Here is a 27,535-nt window from a genome sequence, read left to right on the forward strand (position 1 = left end):
TTTTGTTTTCAAAATATCGGCTCAGACATGTCAATTATGACCGTTACTGTACTTCACTTCAAAGTAAAAGCTCGTTTTCAAACATTACTTGGAACCTCTCCATTCGAGTACATATCATGCAGAAAACACGCAACGTAGTAACCATTTAACTGGTGTAGATGGCATTATTCTAGTAAGAACTAGAATTTTAATTTCGAGCACATGATTAGTTTGAAATAAATGGTACTTGGATCACATATCGATGAACGAAAACGTGATTATAAAAGGAAACTTAATCAGGGTTGTAGTAGTATTTAAACCTCAAAAACTCTTAGTTCTGATCTCAGGAGGGATGGATACGTAGGAGCAATTAATGTCAATTCACTCCATTTTCGTGAGATTAGAACTTGATTTTTGAATCAAGGACTGCATTATCGGGACATTATAGTTATTGTTTGTATTTACTGAAGACGTTTTAAGGGTTTCCTTAAGAGTTTCCTCTGTTTCCGAAATATTTATTGGAGACGCGAAAGAATTTTATAAATGATACTATCAGCTAATTTTATACAGACAAGCAAGTCAGAGGATTCTTTTACACATGCATTAACAAGCAGATTACTCTGTGGCTATAGGATTAATAGAGTTATAATTGCATAAATTAGATTAATGAAAAGCTATGTTGCTCTTTATGTCCCTCCAAGACATGAATGTAATAAACCAGTAGTACATTGGAAGATTTCTTTTTACATAATCCGGAAAGTCTGCTCTAGACAACAAATGGAGGACCTATTTTTTTTTCAATCTACTTCGTGCCTCCAAGAAGCAACACGGCAGTCTCTCACAGGCTGGTGAATTTCATTATCACCTAAAGACATTCAAACATGCTCACGACAAGATTCGAAGGTGACAGATTACGTTATCCACTTTACCAACCAGAGCAGCAAATTTCGTTGTGAAAGACCAAATTATCTGTTAATTGGTATCATAATTAATAATTTTCATATGTCAGGATGAACATCTAAATTTATTTTAACGTTCTAATTATGTTTACTTCGTATAATGCAAATTCAGGGTTCTGAGAGATTGTATATTAAAACGTATGGAGAACATAATGAAATAATTGTAACGGACACGACCTACTATTTATTAGTAGAAAAAATTTCGACTTGGTACCGAGATCATCGTGTGGGCAAACAAAGAGTTACAATAGATGAACCAAATCAGCCCATTTCACTCTATTTATGTTGACTTATTGTAGTCAAGCACTGCATATTTAGTAAACGGCGTGTGATAATAAAATGTCAGTTTATAATTCAAAGTATTTTAAAATAAAAGAAAGATTAAAGAGAACAAATTTAGCATCATGACTGTCTGAATTAGGGAATTTTTCAACTGATTAAATGTAATCTTTAAATCCAACAATTCTCCTAAAATCCTCAAATATTCCCTAAACAAAGGAGTAGTTTTTCATTCGGTAGAAATCGTACATGTACAAACCCTAACCTAATCATGTTTTCCTGTTGTCAGTGCAGTTGGTGACAGTCTACGTAGCCTTTCAACACCGCTAGAAAGAGAGAATTCTTGGGAGACTGATTCGATTAGCTAATCTGTCTGAATCCTTTTGACTATGGACATTCATCTCTGTGAATCAGACAAACAAACATCCACAGCTAAAGAGATGTTATTCTTATTCTTCAAATGGAATCTATTTTCATTAAATTAATCCTAAAACAGAAAACCAAAATAAAACTATTGATGGTGTGCGTTGCAAGAAAGTATATAAGAGGTGTGAAAGCATTTCAACAGACATCTGTTGGTAGTAGAAGACAATATACTGCTTGTTCATATACCATGGAGAAGGCTCGTGTAATTCAAAGGCTGTTTTTTACAGTCCTCTTCATCTCCTTTCAATGCCGAGGTAATCAAACCTTTCCGATTTGTTTTGTTTCGAATAATAACGTAAAAAAGTTAAATATGTTCCTGCATTTTAGTAGTATTTCAGCTGCTCAGTTACAAAATGATTGTTCGATGCACTGCATCTGAAACCAATGCTTACTAATCATTTTATGTTATTCATTTTTTTTCTTGTCAATGCTCAGTATAAGTCTTTTTTATTTTACCAGATATCAATATCTGATATCAGCGCAAACATCAATATCGCATATATAATATAATAATGAAAAATAATACTATACGTCGTTTTCTTAGCTTTCCTCGAATTTAGCAATTTTAACCTTTCTCTGCAGAATACGTGAAGAAGCAAAGTCGATCTATCGTACAGATAAGATTCTAATATTACCATGAATTTCAATATTTGATGAATTCCTCATTATATGATGCCATCTCTCAATATTCAGATTAAATTTTGTGATTAAGATCAACTGGACTGAGTGGAAACAAGAGTCATGTTTGGCGTCTGTAATAAAGTCTATGGAAGAGTATCCCCGAATATATAATCTCATAGTAACGTGCCACAGGTTTACAGCGTTGTTTGGATAAAACTGTCATGAAATTGTCAATGTTCATCAATTTGAATATTCATGTGTAATAATATTTTTCGCCTAATATATTCAGCTGTTTCTATGGATTGAAAGGCTAGCACAAATATGGTTTAAAATCCTATAGCAACACGAATTTTTAATGTAAGGAATTATCTCTAATTTTCAATTTATGTCTTTTTGGAAAAGGGCGGGGTTAGACTGGGTATAACAGCAGTAGATTTACGAGTATCTTTGTCCACTTAAAAGTACAAATAAAGTTGCTGCTTTCAGAGAGAGAAATTGAACCCATCACTTTTGTAGAAAACTCTGTTGTGTAATCGACAGGAGAGATACCTCATATGGGATGTGAACATTCCGGGAAAACTACATAAGAACACAACTAAAATGTCACATAATACACGAATGATTATTAGCTTTGTCGGTCTTAGAAGTGATGGAAAAATTAAAGAAAATTACTAAAACCTAATGTTTAATGCAAACATATCAAATTTATGTAGCTTTAGTTAAATATTTGCTCTATTTATATCAGACAATACTGGATCAAAAACATTAATAAACTAAAATAAAATCATAATTTGATATAAATAAGATCTACTTTTATAATGCGAAATTAATATAAATTTATATTGAGAAAGTAATATGTATATAAAATTGCGAAAAAATCATCATAAATGACAATACAGATTAAAAATTTTAGCATTACTTATTGAGTTTAAAATATACATCTTCCTATTAATTTATTTATAATTTACGTATTATTTTATAATTTAAAAATTTATTAAACTGAGCTATTTAAATTACTTGAACTGTTTGGTTTAATTTCAAATGATCATATATTTACAGTTATGTTTACTGCTTACAGGAAATTCCTTACGTAGAGTGAGAGCCATGTCGCCTAATCAGTTGAATTCTGCTCTCTTTGAAACACTTGGAAAATATTTCGATGAGGAGTCCTCTAGAAGCACGAGCCCTCTTAAAATTAAGCAGTCCTCCACAACTGCAGCTACACTCGCTGGGAATTCAAATGCAGTAGACCAATCCCGTCCTGATGGGTTCAATATTAAATTCATTGCAATTCCATACGAGCATTCACATTCATTTATTCCTCGTATTGGGAAAAGGAAGAGCACAGAAGATCTAATCCTAAAGTCTTATGGTGTCGCCGAAGACTTACATCCTTCAGAGATAACATTTCTTAACCCTATCGATTGGGAAAATGAATCTTTACTACCAGAAAGGGAAATCTATCATCCTCGTCATTCGCGTTCTCAAAAAGTGATTTCTTTGAACGCCGGAAGCCAATTTACTCCAAGAATAGGAAGATCTACTTTCAGAAAACTGTAAACAGCTCAATATGAAAGAATATGAAAACATCATCACAATAAAATGAACGAAGATTGAAATTTTGAAAATGTAAACTATGATACAGTTTAACAACATTTCCTAATCCATATATAACTAGATGTATGGCTATGAAATCTTGCCTTATCAATAAAAATATAAATTCAGAACAAAAGCCGAGTATTTAGTTTACACTTTCTGAATTCAGTACAAAATTTTATTTCTTTGAATAAAGCAAGCGTCCTAAAACCTATTATGACAGCAAAATTTGTCATTCAACAGAAACATATGAGAAAATAATTTCTTACCATTTTTTCTTCATTTCTTTTCGATTTTTTTTTTTTTTAAATTACCAAATTTGAAAACTGTTTATTAAAATCTTCGCAATGACCATTGAACTCGAGCGATGATGGGTTATTCCGCTCGTTACAAATTACAGAATTCGTATATATAATAATAAGAATCATATTTGGCCAGTTTATCCTTAAAGTGATAGACGAATCTCTTTTAATCCTGGCGCTTTGAATATCATTTATCGATAGACAGTCTGGCAGTACTTCTTGTTACCATCGGCGAGGTTGAGTCAGTTTTCAATGAGGGCTGGATGACACTTATCAAAACTAATCCTACCCAGTATGCAACTGACAGACAAGACCATAGTAGAAATTGAACCCACTATGGTGGATTCAATTTCTACTATGGCATTACATGTCAATTTGTGAAAATCTTTGGTAGCACCTGATTTTTAGCAGGCGCTGTGATACCACTAAGTTCCAGTTTATCCTATATATTTTATATATAGGATTTCCCGTGATAATGAAATCCTTACCCCACAAAAAATATTATATTACATTCAAGAAAGAAAGAAATATATAACTAATGTAATAATATATGTAACACACCCAACTAACCGTATGTTTGTTATTATATTCTTATTATTGACAGATTTCATCAAAGTTATATGAAACATATACAACTGGATTTTGATATTCAACTGCGTATCACAATCTATGTTTTATTTTCTACCTGCGGCACGTATAATAAGCCATGATAACAAACATCATTTGAAGAATACTCGTTTGTATCCCTTGTTATATTAGCATTCCTTCTATTAACTTGAATGGTTTGTACCTGTTCTTTTGGTGTCCTAACAAAGCAAATTAGCGTTAGAGACTTTACTCATATGGCTCTCTTCCGTCCCCCCACCAGGTTGTTAGTACCAAGAATTTTTGAAGGAAAAATATTATTCTAACTTGCTTGAAATGATTAAGAACATTTCCCACTAAACAATAGCTGTAAAATATCCTAAGTACTTTCAGTGCATGAATGACAACATAAACACGATTTTAGTAGTAATTAATTGTCATAAATGCATTTTTATCATATTTAAGTCAGGCAAATTTTGAAAAGTTAATTGGCAGAACTACACCAAACAGATTCTTTTTCTGAATAAATTAAATCAAGTTTAAACCCTCCAATAAATAGTATTAAACACATTACTTAGCTAAAGTATATTCATTTTACATAGAATTCGCTTTTGATTTCGGTTGGTTTTCATTAAAACAAACAAGAACAAATGTGCATTACTTTTAACATTACTAACACAATGAAAGCCTTCCTAGCTCGGTTCGTTTCAAAGAATCTCTATTCCTGGATCTGGTTTAGAACACTTGCATGGAACAGCTTGGGTCCGTGTGTAAGTATAAAAGTAGAAGATAGGGAGGATCAAAGACTGGTGGAACTCATTTTAATTTTTCATTAAAATGTTTTACACTGTGATCATTCATAAAAAATAATTATTTCCTCTCGCCTTCTCTTAAATCTCAGAAGATATTTAACCCAAGCTTTATTTCCAGCTAAGAAATGTGGCACATCTTATACTATTCTTTGAACGTCAGTTCAAAATAGATGTGTTTGCGTACGAATTATCGAAATGTACAAGGCCATTATAGAAGATTTGTGTAGCTGCAGAAGGAAAAGATTCAAACCATACTTGTTTACGACAATTAATATTATCGCCCTATTATGACACTGGTTTGCTAGAAGAAAAACGAACCACCATCCACCATGATCACCCGTGGAGTGATTGCACAGTTTTTGCAATCACTCCACGAGAACACTGAAGACTGCCTGAGTTACTCCAGATAAACTAGGCAGAATAACGGTTGGATGTCAGTGAGCTAACGAGACACTGGCGTCCTTCACTTTCCACATGATCCCAAAAATATTTGATCGGGTTAGAATAAGAATATAATTAGGGGCCAGAGGAGCATACAACGCCTCGATATGCTCTTCTAATCATGCTCGCATGCGAGCCTGTGACATAAGGCGTTTCCTTGACGGAAGAGCCAAATCCAATAAGCTACATAACCATTAAAGCAATATCTGCTCAGAAATAATCGTGTTTGATTTTTTTACGTAATCCAATACAAAAAGATCTTAAAAACAACAATGGTGATAATATGCATCTTTGTTAGGCCATTGTGAAAGTGTACTTTTATTATAGATTGAGTATGTAAGCACATTTTGTTTTATTATCCTTATACATTTTGGACCCAGACTGACTTTTTCTAACTGGTCTTAAAATCGTGCTCTAGAAACAGCTTGGTCTCTAGGGCACGGTTGTTTCAGGATTATGTAGAAAATAAAGTAATAAAATGATTAAAAAAATTACAAGAAATCCACAATACTCTATTGATGAACTACCTGTATATATTCTTTCGTGGGTGGGAGATACACAAAAATAATATAACACCATGCATTTCTCCTCCGCAAAACTTTTACATCAAGATTATAAAAAATAACATTTCGCAAGCATAATTCTTCTGATTCAATTCCCCCCCCCCCGAATGTTAGAGGGATGATAACGTGACCGTGACTCTCCGCACATCAGATGTTCGAGTCATATCGTTCTATAGAGAACCAGGGTTACGTTATCATATCTTTAATATTTGTGAGAGACAACTTATGGTGGAGGTAGTATGATGGTTTCGGGAGTCATCTTGATCGGTGGACTCTCCGACCTGCATGTTCTTCCTAATCATGAATAATGTAAATTATATTATATAATAGAGATAAGGTCCTGAACCCTATGTTCGTCCATATGCGGTGAAATTGGGGATACATTTAACCTACATGACGATAATGCTCGTCCTCATCGAGCGAATCTCATGGATCTTCAAGAAGAAATTATCATACATATGAAGTGGCCAACCAGGTGTTTTCAATACAATTAAGGTCGGGACACCTGACTGGTGTCCCGACCTTAATTGTATTGAGCATGTCTAGGATGCTCTAGACATGCTCAACTTTTACACGATTTTTGAGGTGGAGCACGTCTCCACCCCCAAAAATCGGGAGGAACTTTCGAGAGATTTTTCACAGATAAGCAATGAATATTATTACCACCTGAGCTCCTGGATACCATTAAAAACAGTATGAAACATCGTCGTGTGTGTTTCTGCGAGGGATGACTACATTTCTTATTGAGGCACTTTGACAATCTTATTTTGACCATTTTCTTCAAGTACCCACTTGTTACTGAATTAAACTACCACTTTTCGTGAGGATCTTATACCATACTACTTTTCATCGAATTGCGTAAAAATTCATTCATACGGTTTTTGAGTTATCGTGACGTTTATCTTCGTCTTAATTTATGGAAACCAATGCAGTTTGTATCTGTAAGAATTTTATAAAGTTTGTGTGCTCCATATGCTTTAGAACAGCTTGGTTTCCACAATGAGTTCATTGCGTATATAACAAACTGGTTTCTCTCGTTATACATATTAAGAAAAATCATACTACTTACCTTTTTATTATCATGGCTGTTTATTTTCATATATATATATATATATTAAATAATGAAACCCGTGGCGGGATCATAATTAAAAGAAACACATTAACCACAGTGAAAATTATTTAATTGTAAATATTTCATCCTAAGTGTCTTAGGACATCATCAGTACAGTAGATTTAAACAATTTTGTTTTAAACTGATGATGTCCTAAGATACTTAGGATGAAATATTTACAATTAAATAATTTTCACTGTGGTTAGTACGCGTTCCTTTTAATTTATTTATATATATATATATATATATATATATATATATATGTGTGTACACACCGCCTCATTGGATAGATGAAAAACGATTTACGTACGTAGCTGTCTTAAGATATTTGATTTCATGATTTATAAAATAAACCAGCACACAGATTAGTTCACATCTGTTACTACCGCACAGAAGAGACAACAAGATTTAGCTATAAATCTTTCCATTTATATCCACTCAGTGAAATCCTTAAAGCTTCGGATATCCCTTTTATCCTGTAGAATGACAAGTGATCGTATTTCTTTAGATACTTAAAAGTGGGGGTGACTCTTTAGTGTAGGTTTTCGTGGGTAGACTCACATGTATATAATAAGGGAGTTGGTAGTTACAGAGCGAGTTTGATTTGCAGTTGAAGCTAAACTCAGCAAGCCTATCGTGGACATGACTGCAGTTTGGAAAAGTTTATTTGCTTATATCTGTCTCTTTCATTTTGGTAAGAATCAACTTTTAATAACTATTATAAAATGTGCGAAGAATATCCATAAATAATCATATTAGACAATTGCTATTTGTTTCAGTTTCTCTGCTTTGTGAACTTTCTGATGACAATTTTAAGTCGCATTTAAATTACGTCACAAATTCCAACGCTTAACCTAGAATTAAACTAGCCAAACTGAAATTAAAATGTAATATTTTTTTTATGGACAGCAGGACTGTTTACTATGCTAAAACAGGGCTATGCTTTTTGCGTAGAAAAACTCTGCAAAAACTTTTAATTTTTTTGAATTTATTTGTTGGCATATTCGGCATGATTAATTTAAAAGATTGTACAATACAATGAGTACTAGTGTTTAACGACAAAACAACTTCAGTGGCACTTTTATTATCAAGAACGTCAGATCCTATTTTATATTCAAAGGGTGAAGTAGTAGTTTATCATATCTCTCATAGTTCAAGGAATCTCGAAACGCATCCAACGTTTGAATGTTAAAAAATCTCGTAAACTAATCCTATCAGTTTGGATTTAGTTTAACTGATCTAATTTAATCCTTTCATATATAATTCAGATTAAGTTTTATTCTGTTACTGGATCTGGTAATAGAATTATGGATAACAAAAAGTAAAAGTCTACGAATTTATTTCGAATTAGATATAGATACTCATTATTTTGGAACTAGAAAGTTGTTGAGCTAGAAACGTGGTTCTAAGGACTTCAGCAAATGTTTTCTAAAACTTTCTCCACAGAAAATGAGATTTGAAGAGTAGCTCCAAGGATTGGATGTAAAATGCATATGAAAAAAATACGGATAATATGTATATGAAATTCTTATACAAAACGAATGCATTTTGGACAAATAAATCTGAATATTTGTGCAACTGTTTGCTTTTACAAGAGCGTATGGATTGTCAAGTAAATGCAATCGTTTTGGTATTATTCCTTCAAAATTTTCTAAATAAAATGAGAATTAGTGACTGAGAAAGAAGTTTATCATCTATAAAGTAGTTGCGTGGTTGGTGTTTTTTCATATGATCATTTTGGTAGTTTGATTATTCGTTTTTATATCATCTAGGTTTAAGAAGCGCTTAGACGTGCATGACTTTCCAAGTATCTTGGATTTCATAACCATAATTTCAGGATTGAGTGGTTAGCCCTATGCCTATATTTTTATGCTGCTCCCACCCACGAAAGGTTATTTGCAAACCTATAGTATATTTTATACTGTAGGTGGGCTACTGATGTTTTTTCTACGTTATATATATATCGCAAACATCCATGCCCACGGAGGAACCAGCAGTCGGTTACACTAATCACTCCGGCTGAAAAAAAAAAAAAAAATACACTTTGTATGTAAATGTGTTCTCCTGGATGGCTGGCTTGACTAATTACGGGATGAAGAACCCCGACTTTCCTGCAGACTGTCTCGGAAAGTCGAGTTCCTAATTGTGCGTTGTATCTGATGTTATACAGGGCAGTGGAAGTTCCTTTTTACTAGTTTTCAGCTAAAAGGCGAGTTAACCTATATTATATTATACGGTTAACTCACCTTTAGCTGAATAGCCTTGAATAATAGTTCTTCAGGTCATTTACGTTCCAAATTTTTCCAGGAGGGTAAGTCTTGTAGAAAATCATAGACTGTGTTCATGTCCATCAGCTTTCTTCCCTTGAGCATTTTTTTTTCTTTTTAAAGTCCTTGAACTCTCGCAACGAATCCTTTTTCAGTTCGAGGCGAAGTAGATCTTGATCATTAAGCCATACGAAACAGTCTCTCTCTCTCTCACACACACACAATGAGAAACTGCTTAGATCTTCCAGCGTCGTTTTGTTCAGATGAAAATCCCACGTTTGGCGAGGAAAATTCTACGACATCCGTATGAAACCTGTTACTTGCAATTCGCACCGCTGACATTTTTTCACAGATGACATTCTTAATGATATCTCTTCTCCGTTTTCGTCACAAAGAAAATTGTGACTAAAAGAAGACAAGTAGGTTCACCGCATACGATTAAATTCTGAATAAGGAAACATCTACCTTGTAACAGGAACTCAATGTTATGCTAAAAGTCCGATGACACTTACAAGACGTAGTTTAAATACTGTTTGCTAATGAAATATTGTAAATCCTTCCCTCACAGGTTTTCGAAATTCGTATAGTTTGGGCAGTAACAGATGGGAAAACGTAATGCAATCGATTTCTTTCTCTCACGTTGGATATGTTGGAGTAAAACTCTCATAAAAAAGAAACTATTATGAAAGATGAAATTCCTGGGAGTATACGATCAGTAATGAGGGAACTATCATGCCCCGAAACCAAATTCATCCTAACATTCTGAATATGGAACTTTGAGGCACTAAATGATTGTTCCATATAAGCCTAGTAATTTGGTTTATGTCACTTATTTCAGTTAATATACTCGCATTAATACTGCGTATATCAGTTCTATTTAAGAATTAGGATTTCCGGTTTAGTTATATATAACCATACATTTTATTCACTGTACCGTGTGAAGTATATATTGTCACGGTTTCTTTTGAAGCATCCATGACTACATTTTCATAGTATCTTTTTTTCTTTTATTTTACTTCATTGAATGTACGCTGCTCTATTTTACTTCACTGATGTCCAAGCTTTGGATCGGGGTAGCGACGTTGTCAAAATGCTAATACACCTAAACTAGAGTTCATACGTTTTCTTCCAAGTTCATATTTTGACGTTTATTAATAAAGAATTCTGATCATCCAAGAAGTTATTTGTGCTCAGTTTGTATCTGGAATATCTTCAATACATTTGTAGAACGAGTTGGTTCAGCATGTGATCAAACAGCATGATGTTTTTGCAATCTTTCCTTTTTTTTTTTATGCATTTCTTGTTCATCTGTAATTTAAGATAAATGTGATTTTCGTGAGACGTTTTAGTACCTTTTATCATACTAGACTGCATAATAATTTTTTGTTTCGCTTACTAAATAAACTTAGTACAGGAACCTATGGGATTCTTATTGAAATACAGTGTTTAGAACTAAATTTCTGCTTTACATGAAATATTCGCACATGTGATAGGCTGTTCTCTGTTTTGTGCATGCAACAATTATGGATTTTGTGAGAGATACATTACTAATTGAGGAAACTGTGATTGATAAAGAAAATCAGTGTATCAGCATACCCTTAAATTACAAACTTATATTACAACTTGGTTGGGAACATGCTGGTGGTAGCGATTTCATTTCCTAGTAGAGGGATTGTTCTCGTGGATAATATCATTGGATCCTTTCATTCCAACTAAACATACCCTGATCGCTAATTCATACCTGAGGATTGTTTCGCAACAGTTAGACCCTACATGGTGCCAATGTAGCCTTATAGGTCTAAACTCCTCCGCCAAGACAACGTCCAGTATCACAAGTCTCGCATTATACAAGCATGATTTGAAGAGCAGTCCATGCTCCCCGAGGCTACTTAATTCTGATTTGAAATTAATCGACCATGTGTAGCGCATCATCCGCCATCCGAAATTAATGCCTTGCTCGGTCGCTGACCTCCTGGACGTTATTCTTTCTGGTTGGCACAAAATATCTCAGGACACCTATTATAGTTTAGTGGAGTTGTTGCTAAGATGGATGCAAGCGGTTATCTTAGCCAAAGGAGTTTCAAACACGCTACTTCTGTATAATAGGTAGTCAATGCTTTGGTCCATAAGTCATGAACCAATTGTCATGACTAACTGTGTCACTTCTTCTATTTGAAAAAGCGTCACTCAAAGTTGCTTTTCTAACCACTTTGGGCACCCAATAAGCAGGTCTCTGTTAGGGATATTTTGTTAAGATTGAGCTGATAGGTTTTAACTAATTAGATTTTCTCCGTTGAGAGATAGAAACCAAAAATGTATATAGATGATAATGTCCATTCAGAAGTCCATGAATGGCCAGATAATGTTGGCCATTCATGGACTTCTGAATGGAGTTAACTTGACAGTCAGTTTCAGACACTATGTTTTCTCTTTTGACGGATAACCATCCTTAATTTAGAAATGAAAAGTCGCTTAAGGCCACTTTTCTACATTGAAATATATCCTGGTATATTATCTAAATTATATATAAACTTAATGTAATTTTGCTTCACTTGTGTAATTAATTCTTGTTAATTTATTATTTAATATAATAAAAACTATTTTCATTCCTGTAGATATAAAATGAAATGCTGTTTTTAATATGCCGTTATAATCTTTTAGATACCTTGACAAGAGCAAAGAAAACTGATACCCATTCTAAATATGCATTTAATATCGATGACAACCAGTTGCATCCAGAAACTAAACATTCCACAATTTTAGACGACGGGATCGTAATTGCTATACCATATGGGAAAAAATGTACCAAAGTAGACTGCATCAAAACTACAGAGGAAAGATCTAGAGAAGATGGTATGCAGACCAATCATTGGAAAATAATGAAACAGCAAATGATAGAGAAGAACGATGCTTGGTTAGATGATCGTTTTTCATTTAATGAAGAGAAGGAAGAAAGACAAAACACATTTGCAAATTCAGAGAACGAAGAAAGCACTAATGTCGGAACACAAATGAAACTTCGATATCTGGATTTAATCCAAAAACACAAAAGAAAAATTTCTGAAAGCAGCGTAATTTATCCTAATGAACCTACAGATAAAGGCAGAGTATTAAATGAATGGAATGTTTCCTTTCCAAGAAATAGTAGATCAGAATCAACAAATAGCGAGAACTCTTCTTTATCTTCAAACGGATCCGATGGAGATGAACGTACACAGTCAGATAAAACTCGAGTTGTTCGTTTGGTAATCATCAAGGTTCAGCCTCCAATGACACCCCGAATTGGAAGATAGTGACAGAAACATCCAACAAGGTTCATTCATAATGCGGACCGTCTCCTCCTGCAGGTAAACCTCCGGATATATCCTTTCCATGAACTGATTTGAGATTTAATTTTGGAAACATTTATTGGTGAATATATTTTTAAAGTACGATATTTGTTATGTTTTCAAAAACAATAAACAGTTACTAAAAATGAAGCCAAAGAAAGGAATCTCTGATTTTTTTTTAATCAAAGTAAAGCTCATTGGAAAAGTGAATAATAAATCGCATAATAAAGCTTCCTTTACTGGAGTATAGTTCTTAAACACATGTGATAAAACCCCGAAAATATTAGTTACTCTTCTATGCTGGGTAAGTTGAAAAGCTGGCCTTTCAGGTATGATATGTTATAATTACTCAAGCACAGTTAAACATTGCAGTATAATAATATCCTGCTATGTTTATATTATAATATGAAGTTTTCCATATTCTCAAATACTTTTTGCTTGCTAGTTTCTGTACATAATTTATTATTAAATGAAACTAACCATTAAGATTAGTAGAGTTTACCCTACATTGACTACACTGAGCATCTGTGTCTAATACCATAAAACTATTTGCCAATCCAAAAGTAAACAATTACAGTTCTATACCAAGCTGCTTTGAAGATGTGTTCAGCTTTATGCTTATAATGGTAAAGATCGCAGCAATTATAAAAGAAACGCATCCTTGAAGTATACGGATCTAATTTTGCCAAATATCTTGTAGTTCCATTACTCTAAAAATCTTTAGCAGACAAGAGATATTACCATGTCAACTTTTTGAACTGTTTTAGACTTTTCGTGTTAATTGAATAATTATTTTAGACGAAAACTAAATGTAATAAAATGAGTTAAACATTTCACATCGTTAACTATTATTGTAATTAGAACTATTTTCATCAAATACAAGACCTATGATCGTATGGGAAATATCAAATGAATCTGCAAGTGTCATGAATATAAAAACACTGATGTTAACTATGCTGTCAAGTTTTTCAATTAGCAAAAGATCGACAATGATATCTTATTAAAAAAGTTGGAGGCATAAGTGAAAGAGCACCAACTGTTTAAAAGTAAAGCAAAACTTTTTAATTAAAAAAAAAACGCGAAAATAAGTTTCTTACTCTCAATCCATCGGAAGATCTCATAACTATTGAAGTATGACAGTGCAGAATAATATTAATCAGTATCTGAAAAAAGCACATTTATCTGAAAGAAAGAATTAAATACACGTTAGAGAATTATCTTCATTTGTGGTATTTCTTTTTATACTTTCCACAGTATTTTTCTTTGTTTATAAAGAGGCCTAATTGTCGTTAAAGAAAAGACTCTTCAAGTTTTATTATTATTTTTTATTATCACCTTCGTCTGAACGACAGATCCATAAACAACTGGAACACGCATGCAAGTCGCTTGACTCCATGAACTTTTTTTTTGTTGTTTTTCAAATGACAAAATATAACTATTTGTACACAGAAGTGCATATACAAGTCTATATATTCAATAATTGCGCAGCTTTTTAATATACAGTTCAACCCTTTGCATGAAAATATAACAACGTTAAACTTTTCTCACTCCAATACACACACACACGTGCGATTGTGACTAGTTAACACGTAGGAGCCAGAACGAGGAAAATGATGTGTCACCTGTGTGTATACATATAAGTACGGATAGGTGAAAAAGCAAAGGAGGGGTTTGGGGGACTGGCGTAGGAATGTGCACACGAGGAATCGAACAGAACCTCTTGTTGGATGAACGCCGTCCGAAACCAAGCTTTGTATACAAAGGAAACAAATGACAGCGGTCAAAGGGTCAATTAGGTGTCACAATCACCATCCTCGTTTACAAGCTCGTACGTATTGTGTGTGTGTGTTGTCTTAAATAATAGAATAATTCGAACAGTGTTTAGAAGGATAGTCAACTCTATGCCTTCTTTTTTTACCGTCATTTCCTGTGACGGAGATACGTGCAGAAAGAGGACGTTCTTGCAGTCATCCCGAGTAGAACCTCCTGAAATAGAAAACATAAGTAAACCAAGGGATTACTTAACTCAGCATTTAAATTTCTATAGCTAGAAATTAATCACTTATCAAGCAAAAGGAATTTAATAGTTATATAGCTCTTAGAGTGTTTGCTATTTCAGAGACCTAATTAACTAAGAATGAATTAATTTCACAATATTTTTGATGGTTGCGGGTCAATTTAAGATTAACGTTTACAGAACAGCAATTTTACTCTTCACAATGACGCTACAGAAATGTTGAAACAAAAACTAATCTCTTTTCTATTAAAAATTATATATCAGTGTTATGAAAAAAGTTAGGAAAAACTGACTCTTGAATTGCTACAAAATTAAAGGACATGAAGATTTACTGGCCGATATACCTCTTTTATTTGGGATAATATTTATTTCTAAGAAATTATTTTAAGTTTGGGAACGTATACAAAGTAGTAATGCAGGCTTGTTCGCGATGTTATGCTGTACTAGCTACTTAATGCAAGAAGATTAGTACCGGAATACATTTACTAAGTATCATTAATTAATATTCCTAGAGAGTGATCAGAATGAACTATTCCAAAGGATAATTACATTTTGGCGTCAACACCCACGGAGTCAAGTCGTTCCTGGCGTTGCAGAAAATATTTTAATAAGAAATAAAATGGGCATACTTTTTCTTCACTCTACTAAGTTTCATCAGCATCGATCTGTTTAATCTATTTATTTTAAAAAATAAATAGATTAAACAGATCAGTAAGTTACAGGAATTATCTTCGAATTCGGCATTTCAGTTCAACTAAGAACATGATAAAATATTTTATGTCTGAAATTCAACGAGAAAGTTCATAATCCTGGGTTTTAATTTAATCATTGATTTTGGACATAGCCTACATGCAATAAGAAGACTATCTCTTTCTTTACACACAGACACGGTGTTCGTTATTTCAAAAAGGTATTAGATTTAAAAAGAAAATTACCTTGAAAGCACACCACCAGTTCTTAAAAAGTGGCCCCCATACGTTTCAGAGCAATGAGAGTATTGACAATTTTCTGGAAGAGATAAGTCATAGTTATATATATCAGTACTTTATAAGCCAATTATCTTATGTTAAAATATAATTTATATTTTAGTAATTATTATTAAAGAAATAGGAAAGTCTTACTGCCCACTTTTTATAAATCAATACTTAATGACAAGCAAAATTTATTCACTCCCACTATCATGTCTGTTATTGTAAAAATAAAAGGATTCATATTGGAATATGTTAATAAAAAAAACTTTAAAAAAATAATCTCGCTATTCTAATACCAAATGAAACGGTAAATTCTGGTACAACATAACCAAACACGAATAGAAGTGTGAAATGATCGCATGGTTCATCGCATTTGCGCTATCCTCTTGACACCCATGAGAAATGAGATTACTTATTTATAGGCTGCTTTTTTTTCTATATGCGCTTCAGGGCATATTTATCTTGTAAAACTGGGAGAAAAATAATTAGCATTTTTGAATCCCTCATAAGTAATATCTGGAACCTACATGTGGACAAAATATTAAAGTTGGTCGTGGAAATTGTTTCCTGGTTGATTAATATCCTGATTTTATATTAATAACAAAGAAGTCACTAAGCGTAGGGATTAAGTCTGAATATTTGAGAAACGACAATTTTTCTGCAGCAACGAACGTATAGTACTCTAACTGAAAATACTGATTCCTTAAGTATCTGAAGAGTCTGTATCACTAAGCATCTCATTTAGTTTCAACCAATCTATCCCACTAGATGAAAACAAACAGAAAATCTAACAAATTGTTACGAAATTTAAAAAAAATAATAAAATATAGTATTTCTTAAGTTAACGAGATTAATGCTTTATACACGAAGATCCAAGAACATGATAGTTGTAGAAACGTTTGCGAAAAATGCTTAAATATTATGTATGTATTATTGATAATAGTAGTATTAGTACTGATAACCTTTATCCGAATGAAACAGTATTTCTTTAGAAAAAAATTATACTGAAGAGGTATAATTTCTCGGAACACAACACGTTTGTTAATTCTTTTTCACAATATCCCTAAACTTTATTTCTTCAAGAATCTTAATTCAAATGGTTCGCATAGAGCTAATAATCTTAATAGTTTCATAATCATGTTCGTCACTTTCCCTAATATATAATCAAAGAATGATTCAACTTTTATCGTACGTAATAGAATAAGCAATGACATAATAGAACGAAAGTTGAATTAATTCATTCATTCGTTTACAACTTCAAATCAATATCAATGGAAAATACGACTTGAATTAACTATTTTAAAGCTATATTCAAATGTTTTGTGTGTTGCGAATAAAGAATTAGACATTTTTGCGAATCATGAAACAATATTAAAAAAGAAATCTTAAATTTCTCAGCAAAAATATAGCGCCCACATTAAGACCGAGTTTAACGCACGGCAAGTTTCAAGTAATACCGTTCACTTACTTGCCAACGTCTCCTTATCACGAACCTCTTCAGATTTTTCTTGTCCAAAGTCGTCTCTTTCTCTTCCTTCTTACCTTTCTGCAAGATAAAGAATTGCATAACTCTTTGTTTGGGTGCTAAAATTTTCAAAACGTTTAAGGGTATCCAAAAATGACATTAAAAATATTAAAATAGAATTACAGAAAGGTAGCCGTTCTGGCTAATAAACTGGCAACAGGGCATAAAGAAATCGAACAGAAACACTATATATATATATACATACATACATATATATATACATACATACATACATACACACACACATACACACACATACATATATACATACATACATACATACATACACACACATACATATATACATACACTGTATATTCTAATTACTTCTGCTTTCACTCCTACAAACTAACACACTTGAGTGGCAAAAGCCAGTGAGATCCCGCTTCCACCAACAGACTTAAAGTAACTCCTTACACCTAAACTTTGACGAAAGAAATGCCACAATTTTCAGAAACCAACAGACAATTGACTCCTAATATCTGTCAAGTCTTTTGCCATCCTATACCGATGATACCTTGTATAAATCTACAGCCATTACGTAGAAATCGTTAGAATAGACAGGCTGGTTGCCCAACTAGTTAGGGTATCCGCTCCCTACCAACAAGCTGGAGGTTCGAATCGAGTCTTCGGCATTGATGTTTACGATTGACTGGGAGATGAATTTCACAGTCAGTCGAAAGATTACCGTCTCCTTAATCGAGATCTGACGTGCCTTGAAGAAATTCAGTGTTGAGTTCCTAGAGCTAGGTGTTAGAACCCAGTCATATGATTAAATGCCCCTACGACAGGATTCTCACAAGATGCACATCTATGACATACGCGCATCAAGAACTCTCTGCCTGCATAAAAGATAGTTCCCAAGATCAGTACAAAGCACCACGTAAAAGAAAGAAAAAAAAATGAGAGAAGCAGTCAGCTCACGAGGTAAAGAAGGCCAGGACAGAAACAGAAAAAAAGATATCGGATAAAAGCAGTCATGGGAAAATAAAAAGTATTTATCCCTGTATAGAAAGCAGGTAAGCATAGTAAGTAGCAGTAGGTCATATAGTGAGAAAACGTAAGTGATTACATTAACAAATGAAGAAACGGGGAAAGAACTATTCAGTTACCAATTTTTGTTTTTTAAAGTTGTGTGCTCACGTAAGAGCATATCCATCTTGAGTGCACCTACTTAAACAGACACAAATACAATAATCTCTACTGCAAAGCAACATTCGGCAGATTTATATTAACGACTTGATCAATTAGCTATTTTCTAATAACAGAAACCTTCCTTATTATGGATCACTAACGAACATTACTGAAATACAGTTAAAGAGAAAAAATACTCTTAAGTACTGAAGAATTCTCATAACGTACTTAACGATTCGATTGGATTGTAAGTTAATTGAAAGTTTAGTCTTTAAAAACATGTGACGAAAAACTGAGATAAATTCCAAAGTGACAAATAGTAATCCAATACTCTTCGGGAAAAAAACACAAAATCATTCATTAAATGAGCATGTTCGCATTCAATTGAGAGATCATTAAATTAGACACTTACCGCCAACCACGGATGCTTTAAACTTTCTACAGCAGTCATTCGCTCACTGCAACAAGAAAAATTAGGAAGTATTAATATTCAAATATATATACGTATCTATTTCAGGATTAACTTAACTTCATCCTGAACATCATAATTATACACGTTAGAAAATATGTAATTAATTTTTCGCACATATTAATAATCTGAGCACAAAGTAATTTCATTTTCATCGATTAGAGAGATTAAAAACTTCTGAAGAAAATCAATCCGCTCTGAAAGAATTATAAGTTCAAGTATTTAAATAGAACGGGAAAATGTTTTGAGAAACTACTAATCAGTCTTCAATATTGTAATACCGATAAAAAAAGAGGTGCTGGGGGAATGTACTCATCTAAGACTAGAAAAGTAAACTAAACTGAAAGCTGTGATACCAGCAGTGTTTAGTCTGCATTCTTAATCTCCATTCATTGATCCGCCATAGAAAAATAGCTCTAGTTCCCAAAGCCTAATATTGAAAATAATAACATGTTATGAGAAAGAAATAAAGAAATTTTCAAGTGACCAACGTAGTTTTATCTCTCTATGAAATAATATAGCATTTATAATCTATTATTCAATATTTAAATAAAACCAAGCTAGAACACATTTGGTTTTTATTTATGTGTATATCATCTTATACGTATGAAGTTTTGTAATTCGTGTTCATACCTTAGCCTCCGTAGATGGAAATAGTCCTCTGAAAGGCCGTCAATAGTAAATAAATCTATTTAAGTTTAATTTTAAAAGAATATCATATGTCACTTAAAATTTCAAAATTATAATTGCATTAAGACAAACAGCTCTGAGTAAGCTATTAATGTATTAACACGCTACGCCCAAATGGGTTTAAATTAAACTACAGTCAAATATCGCCTAATGTCTTATACACCAAAAGTAGTAAACTGACATCCTTTAGTTCTAATTTTTTGCAGACAGATTGGCAGTCCCTCACCATCCTTCAGTAATAGTGAATTAAATATTCTTTCTTAGTCTAGCTACACAGAAGTAAACACTATTTCCACAAGGCTACAGAAGCAGCTAATTCTAATTAAACGTGGATTTATTATTATTAATAGAGACTTCCAGGGAATCAGAGACTCATTGAGGGAGGCCACATGCTACACACACCAGTTATCATATTTATTCTTGAATTCATTCACACTGCTCGCGCTCACAACATCCAATGGCAATCCATTCCAATCATGCACCATCCTCTGAGAGAAAAATCTGGCCCTCACACCCTTCTTGGCGGCCTTCATTCTCAGCTTCCAAGGATACCCTCTCGTCCTTTCCCAACCCTCCATAAATTGAATACTTCCATCAACTGAAATCCTGTATGACCCTTTCATAAGTTTGTAAGTCTCAATCGTATCACCCCTCTTTCTCCTGTTTGCTAGTGTCTACAAATTCTCAATCTGTCTTCGTAATCAGTATTTCACAATCCTGACATCATTTTTAACACTCTCTCCTTTGTTATCTCTCCAATATATCAGATTCTCAACGGAAACCAGGAGACCAGACCTGCGCACAATAGTCCAAGTGAGGTCTTATCAAAGCCTTGTAAAAAGACAAAATGGCATCCTTATCTTTACATGTGAATGTTCGTTTCAGCATTGCAATTATCTTTTGAGATGGCCTCTAAACTTCAACTTCTTATCTATTAACACTCCAAGATCCCTAACCTCAGTTTTTTCTAGCCTACTCCCACCAATATAATACGAGACATTGGATATCTAATGATGCCGAAGTGAATTGCTTTACATTTACTCACATTGAACTGACACCCATTTTCCCATGCCCACAATTCCAGCTTATTCTGCAAGTACTGCGTATCAGCAGCATTTCTGATTACCCTACTTATTTTTCCATCATCATCAGCAAATAGCTGTATGTCGCTTGTCAAATCCTTCCCAGTATCATTAATGCACAGATTGAATAATAGTGGACCAAGCACTGATCCTTGTAGTACACCACTTATTACCTTAACCCTTGCAGACTCAAATTCCCCGTATACCACTTTTTGATATCTGTCAGTCGGCATCTTCTTATGCATGCTAATATTCTGTAACCCAAACCAATTTTCTCAAATCCAAAAGTATCATGGCGTATCCATTCCCCTTGTCCAATTCAATTGTAACATTATTATAGAATGTGAGCAAGTTGTTAAGACATGACTGTCTTAGTAAACCCATGTTGTTCATTGCAAAGTAAAGATTCACTCTCAACCCATTTCTGAATGTGAGCCCTAACCAATTTTTCCAAAACTTCACCACCACTCCTGAGATACTGATGGGTTGATAATTGGATACATCGGTATTTGCGCCACCCTTGTGCAATGGAATTACTATACATTCCTGCGAATCTTCCCTGTTCTGAAACTCATATTAAATTATCAAAGGAATGGCCAGTTCAGCTGAACACTCTTTTATCACACGTTCTGATATTCCATCAGTCCATATTGCTGAATTTTTATTCAATTTGTGCAATAGTCTAAAACCTCGGCTCTCACTTTTTATAGATGAAGAAACTTCGTTTCTTCATCTAGCGAAGAAGTAACAGTGAGCTCAATGTTGCGTTCACCAGGTTGATAGCTTTTAACAAAATGGACACTCATTAACTGAACAACCTCTTCTGCATCTGTAACCCTCACTTTATCTGGATTTATAAGAGTTATTCTTTCTTTTACTTGCAGAATATTGGTAGCATTTTTGTGAATTGTCTTTAGCAAGCGGAGCCAGTTTCTGTTCATACTCAGACTTTGCTTCGTACAACAGTTGTGACTATTCTAGGCTGCTGCTTATAATGTTCATAACGGACGTCATCCTAATGCAAACGGTATTCCTTCCACATCGTCCTTTTCTTACGAATTTCTTGCTTAATAAGATTACACATCCATTTGACTCCTACTCTATTTATTCTTCAAACTCTCGGTACACATTCTGATATCGCATCATGTGAGTATTGTTTAAATGCTTCTCATCCTGCAACCGAACCCATTCCACTGAACTTAATATACTCCTGTTGGTCATAATTTCCTGTTTTGTAGTTCAGCATGTAACCTTTTCTGAATGGGACATTTCCTAAACTTAGTCAATTCCCAAGTGAGTACCGCATAATCACTGTCACAAACCGGAGGCAGAATAGTTACGTCTTTAACTGAAACGTCCTCTGACACTATAATCAAATCTAACACTCTTTGACCTCGAGTTTCGTCTGTCACATGCTTCTTGAGGAAGTTGTCCGCAACAGCTCAATAAATGCATTTTCATTCTTCACATGAGATTCTACTGCTACCCAATCAATATTTGGATAATTCAAGTCTCCCATTATGATTACTCTTTCCGCGCTCACATTTTCTATTTGGTGATGCATTTCTTCATCACTAGCAACGGATCCACCAGGTCTGTAACAACACCCCACTATGTAATTGATCTTGATAGATTCCACCTCGCACCAGATGGCTTCAAACTCAGTACCACATGAAATATTGTTATTAGTAGTAGTACTACAGTCATAGGACTCAACCCTAACTGGATCCAAGTCATCCGATATTAGCAGTACACCCCCTCCACTCCTATCCTTACTAAAAATACTGTACCCTGGACACTCGATTCAAGTTAGTAGGTCTGATTCTGATAGCCAGGTCTCACTGATACCTACAATCTGAGGTTGTAACGTATTGACTAAGGCAACAAACCATCTCTTTGTTTCTGATACCCCTAGCATTCGTGTACAAAACATAATAATCTACCTGTTTTTTCTTTTGTCTTTGTCTGTCTGACACAGTTGGACAACTTGCAGATCTCTATTCTTCTCTAGCCTTACACATATAGACATCTTTGCACACATATGATTGGTCCGAACCGGACCCATCAAATTTGTGCTCCAGTTAGTAACTTGATACCCTAAGTTAAATGCTTGTTCAGTGAAAAAATTTGCAAATGCAATCATTTCATTAATGAGTTAGAAATATTTTCCAAAGTAAGACCTACTTTTCAATGAATGATATTGTAAAAGAAACGAACATTCAATAAATTAAATTGTTTTCATTTTTACTCACTTCCGATCTTTGAGGAGAAGTTTTTCAATGAAATCCTTCGCTTCGTCAGATATGTTGTCAAAACAGTCATCATCGAAGTCATATTCAGCTTTCGTTACATTCGCCATTGTTTCCAGATCACTGTTGCCCATGAACGGGGATAATCCTGATAGCCTGCAAAAACAAAGCATCCATTCAGTTTAAAGGGATAATACTGTATTTGCTTTATTTAGAAATGAAAAGGCATGATTCTAGTTATGCTTTAGTGTAAACCTAATTGTTGGAGTCAGCGTGGCTGGAGAAGAAACATTTTTTGATTCTTATGTTTTGACACATTACACTGAAAAATGAAAATAGCCTCGCTACTGTCATAAACAATAAGATTACATTGCCTGTACTAGAAACTACTTATACGGATTTGTTTCTCAGAAATAGTAGCACTCCGAAATGGATGTATTCCTACTTAAAACAACCTGATGCATAAAAGTAACGTCGATAGAAGGAATTCTTTGAAGTCACAGGAATGGCAACGCAACACACAGCGGTTTGTCACAAATGATGCCTATAGAAAATATAGAGTGAAGAAAAATATTGTCACAGAAGTGCGGTCATACACTACAAAACACTTGTTTACTCTCGACTCCAGCGAATATATTAATGGGAGTAGAGAGTTCAATAACCTACACAATTCTATATTTCTTGCACTGTGGCATGTTTACTAACACTTGTTGCATTTTTTCTAAAATGCGAAGACAAATACATCGTAAAATTTTGCTATAATTAAGACGTCCGTGCCTTCCCTAGTGGCATATACCCTTTGACATCATTGCCTTGTAGAGTTAAGATGTAATAAAAATGCAGGGTGGCTCCCCACGAATAATGTCCAGCCGTTTTATGTCAAAATGTTTTCCACTCATACGTCCTATGATGAACTAACACTCTCAAGAGTACTGCACATATTTTGTTGCTGGTTTCAATACATGATACATTGTTTAAATCGATTTTTTTTAACATGTACACCTGAGCAATAAAATGTTTCCTGTTGCTCAGGAAGGATGCTCACGCAGTGGATTTTGGATAAACAACTTGACAGAGATGACTATCGGGTGTTCACATTTGTTTCTTACATGAGAAAGTTATGAATAGAATACAAAAGATATGCCAAACTGTGTTCAGAAGCGGACAATTCATCCGCCTGTATATCTTTCTCGCCAATCCCTTTCCAGATTATGTCTCTTTATCAGTATTTTCACTGACGTCGTTCTACCAAACTAGCCAACATCGTCCCTTCACTTTCTTTTAATCGTGTACGAACGAGTAGCTTTTGCTCAGTTTCCATATATGGTTCTACTACAAATTCATTGAACCAAATCACAACATTTTCCTTCATTTCATCTATCTGTGCAGTTTGGAAGACCTTTCTCCACACCGCTTTTCTCCAATGAACAGAACCCCAACTATTCATAAAATATTGGCATCCTTTCTCGCTAACCGATAACCCGCACGTATCACTATTATGCCATAGTTTTTCTAACTTTTCGTGTGTGGGATTGATGTAAAAGTGAACGAAAATATTCAGTTATTGGTTAAAATAGCAACTAGAAAGAACAAAAATATAATTAAGAAATAATACGTAATAGATATATTAAAACGAAATACCAGTAATTTTTCTAGTAAATAATTGACAATGTTACTAAGTATCCAAATTTCAGGTAGACAAAAATATGGGAAAAATATAGCAAATACATTGAAAGAGATCAGGTCCGCAACTCAACAAATATAGACGCAGAGAATAGCTACAAGGCCATAATTAAAGTTATTGTTACACATAAATACAGAAAATTCGGAATCACATTAACCAGAAAAACTGATTTGCAACTTTCTCAAAAAAAGTCACCGATATATGGTGTCAGTATGGTGCACTGACTACAATCCTTAAATCAAACTTACGATAATGACATCTGTAACAGTATGCTAGAAGAAATATTAAATCCGACAAGATATAACCATGTCTTTTCAAATAACATACGTTACTCTCAATTCAACGAGTTAAAAAAACAAACTCGTTATTAGTTTGTTTTCACTTTATCTTCAATCAGAGCAGTGTTAAAATGATTTACTGCATTAAGTACGAGTCGTTTTGAGATAATCTCTTCCGATTATCCATTGATGAAATAAGTACGATTTCAATCGGCAAACTTATTTCTCGAAACTTCTCGGCTTCATCTGTAAACAAAAAGTACTCGAAATGCATTCATATAAAGAACAATGTCAATATTACAAAATTATTAGTGTAGATTTAAAAAAACTTACAGAACGTAACAAATAACTCCCACGCTCCACATATCTGTCGTGTAGCTGATAGTATCAAAACTCACGACCTCGGGGGCTACAAACTCAGGTGTACCAAATAGCACTTTAAGCTTCTTCTTGGGATCGTACATCCTTGCTAGACCGAAGTCGATTAACTTTATTCTGTTTCCTGTTTTACTAATGCAGAGCACATTTTCAGGCTAAAATTGTACAGAAAGGTAAAATCATTAGAATCTAAAATTTTCCAAATCCAAGATTTAAAATCCAAAATTCTAATTTTGAAAATAAACAAATATTTTTTTAAGAACCTTTTAGTTATAATATTGGATAGATATTGATAATATCGGACCACTGAATGAATTGCATTCGTTAGTCGCACTACAGTAGTAGTTTTCTAAACTGATTAAAAAAATAGTAAAGACATAAATAACAGATGGATTACTGTTATTACAACAATGGACTACTGCTAACAGATTGTGTTTCAACTTTCTGTCTGCTAATGGTGGGCTCTAAAGTTTATCCCCCCCCCCCTTTGTAGATGATTAGTTAGATCCTAATAATTAGATGATTTAGTCCTTCATCCTAGATATATTTTTTGGAGAAGCAGACAAGACCGAACATTAACGTATTTTAATATTATTTCTATTTCATAATATTTATTTTCTAAACCAATACTGCATACTATATCCTAATCAATTATTAAATACACCACAAATCGAGTAATGTAGGGTAAACCCCTTACATTATGAATTTCACCATCCTTATTGTACACAGAAGCTCGCGATTTCAACAGTATGTAAATGTATGTCTTATATCCCTTACAAATTTGAAGTAAATACTTAAGACTTTTATATCCACAATAACTACTCGAATATGTAGATAGATAAGCAAAAACCCATTCAGCTTTCTTTCATAGAAACTATCTTTAAAAATATTAAACTTCCTCTATATCAGATGTTTAAATCAATCTATAAAGTCTTGTTTACGAAATTAGCAAAGTTCATCAAATAACATAATCAACGTCAAACGGGCTGTGATCATTCTATAAATCAACTATTAGATCGCCACAGTCCCGATTATATGAAAATTTTAGAGATTGCAATGTCCCATTTCTTATGAACTGAAATAAAACTACTAGAGGCGAGAAAGAAAAAAAGGATGCAAATCAGAATTCCGGTTGTATTTCTTGTGACAGAAAACAACTTAAATACATACAATGAACTGAAAAGCATTTATGCTTGTTTTACAAAATAATCAATTAAAATTACATCAGAAATCATTGCAATAAAAACAAACCATAAGCTATAAGAATGTAGATGGGAAGTCCAGTTCACTCTATTCTAATTTGCTATAATTGAATAAGCAAGTTTATGGATATCTTAGTGTTTCATGAAACTTATTCGACAATTAGTCCAAGTTGCGATAAATGGTACCACTCTACTGAAAACACTTTCCACTAAACTTCGAATAAACTGATATTTTGACTCATTTCTCCGTTGAACTAATCATTTCCTGAAGTGAAATTAGACACGGTGAGTTTGCCTTCAGATGCAAGTTTACGTTCTGACTCTTAACGAAGTATTATGTACCTATACAGTTGTCTCTATAATCCGCTCACTACAGTCCTGCTAGTGTAGAGGTGCGATCTTGGTGATACTCGGTTGTATCGTATCCACTGAAATAAATGTTAATTCATTGTTTCTTTATCGATTGCTGTGAGAGGAAATCTAGTCTAAAACAGAAGTATTCCATACCATAACCTCGCCAGCATACTTGATTCCCTAACATTATTAACCCTGAAAGAGAAGATTTTGGATTGTACGTAGTAGACCT

At 33.7% G+C, this 27,535-nt stretch overlaps 2 protein-coding genes across 2 annotated transcripts in view; one reads left to right on the forward strand and one right to left on the reverse strand.

Moving 5' to 3' along the window:
* Nucleotides 1-8,243: 8,243 nt before the first annotated feature.
* On the forward strand, nucleotides 8,244-13,504 carry LOC150092779 (uncharacterized). The gene is made up of 2 exons (XM_090414769.1): nucleotides 8,244-8,368; nucleotides 12,603-13,504. Exons 1-2 carry the CDS (start codon nucleotides 8,317-8,319, stop codon nucleotides 13,232-13,234), a joined length of 684 nt encoding a protein of 227 aa, XP_090270895.1. The 5' UTR covers nucleotides 8,244-8,316; the 3' UTR covers nucleotides 13,235-13,504.
* A 1,070-nt stretch (nucleotides 13,505-14,574) lies between these two features.
* The window catches only part of LOC150092780 (myosin light chain kinase, smooth muscle-like), a 53,739-nt gene continuing 40,778 nt past the window's right edge, over nucleotides 14,575-27,535 (reverse strand). The window contains exons 6-11 of the mRNA XM_090414613.1: nucleotides 25,703-25,902; nucleotides 23,411-23,563; nucleotides 19,330-19,375; nucleotides 17,727-17,804; nucleotides 16,223-16,295; nucleotides 14,575-15,256 (exon numbers count right to left, since the gene is read on the reverse strand). Of these exons, the coding sequence (XP_090270739.1) occupies nucleotides 16,245-16,295; nucleotides 17,727-17,804; nucleotides 19,330-19,375; nucleotides 23,411-23,563; nucleotides 25,703-25,902 (528 nt within the window). The 3' untranslated portion in view covers nucleotides 14,575-15,256; nucleotides 16,223-16,244. The remainder of the gene's footprint in view (nucleotides 15,257-16,222; nucleotides 16,296-17,726; nucleotides 17,805-19,329; nucleotides 19,376-23,410; nucleotides 23,564-25,702; nucleotides 25,903-27,535) is intronic.

This window comes from Typopeltis vanoorti, chromosome 25 (assembly GCF_054136105.1).
Source record: "Typopeltis vanoorti isolate ZY-2024b chromosome 25, IOZ_Tvanoo_1.0, whole genome shotgun sequence".
NCBI lineage: Eukaryota > Metazoa > Arthropoda > Arachnida > Uropygi > Thelyphonidae > Typopeltis > Typopeltis vanoorti.

Coding starts and splice junctions, on each gene's coding strand:
- LOC150092779 (XM_090414769.1), top strand. CDS start 8,317: ATGACTGCAGTTTGGAAAAGTTTATTTGCTTATATCTGTCTCTTTCAT. Junction 8,369..12,602: donor TATCTGTCTCTTTCATTTTG/GTAAGAATCAAC, acceptor ATAATCTTTTAG/ATACCTTGACAAGAGCAAAG.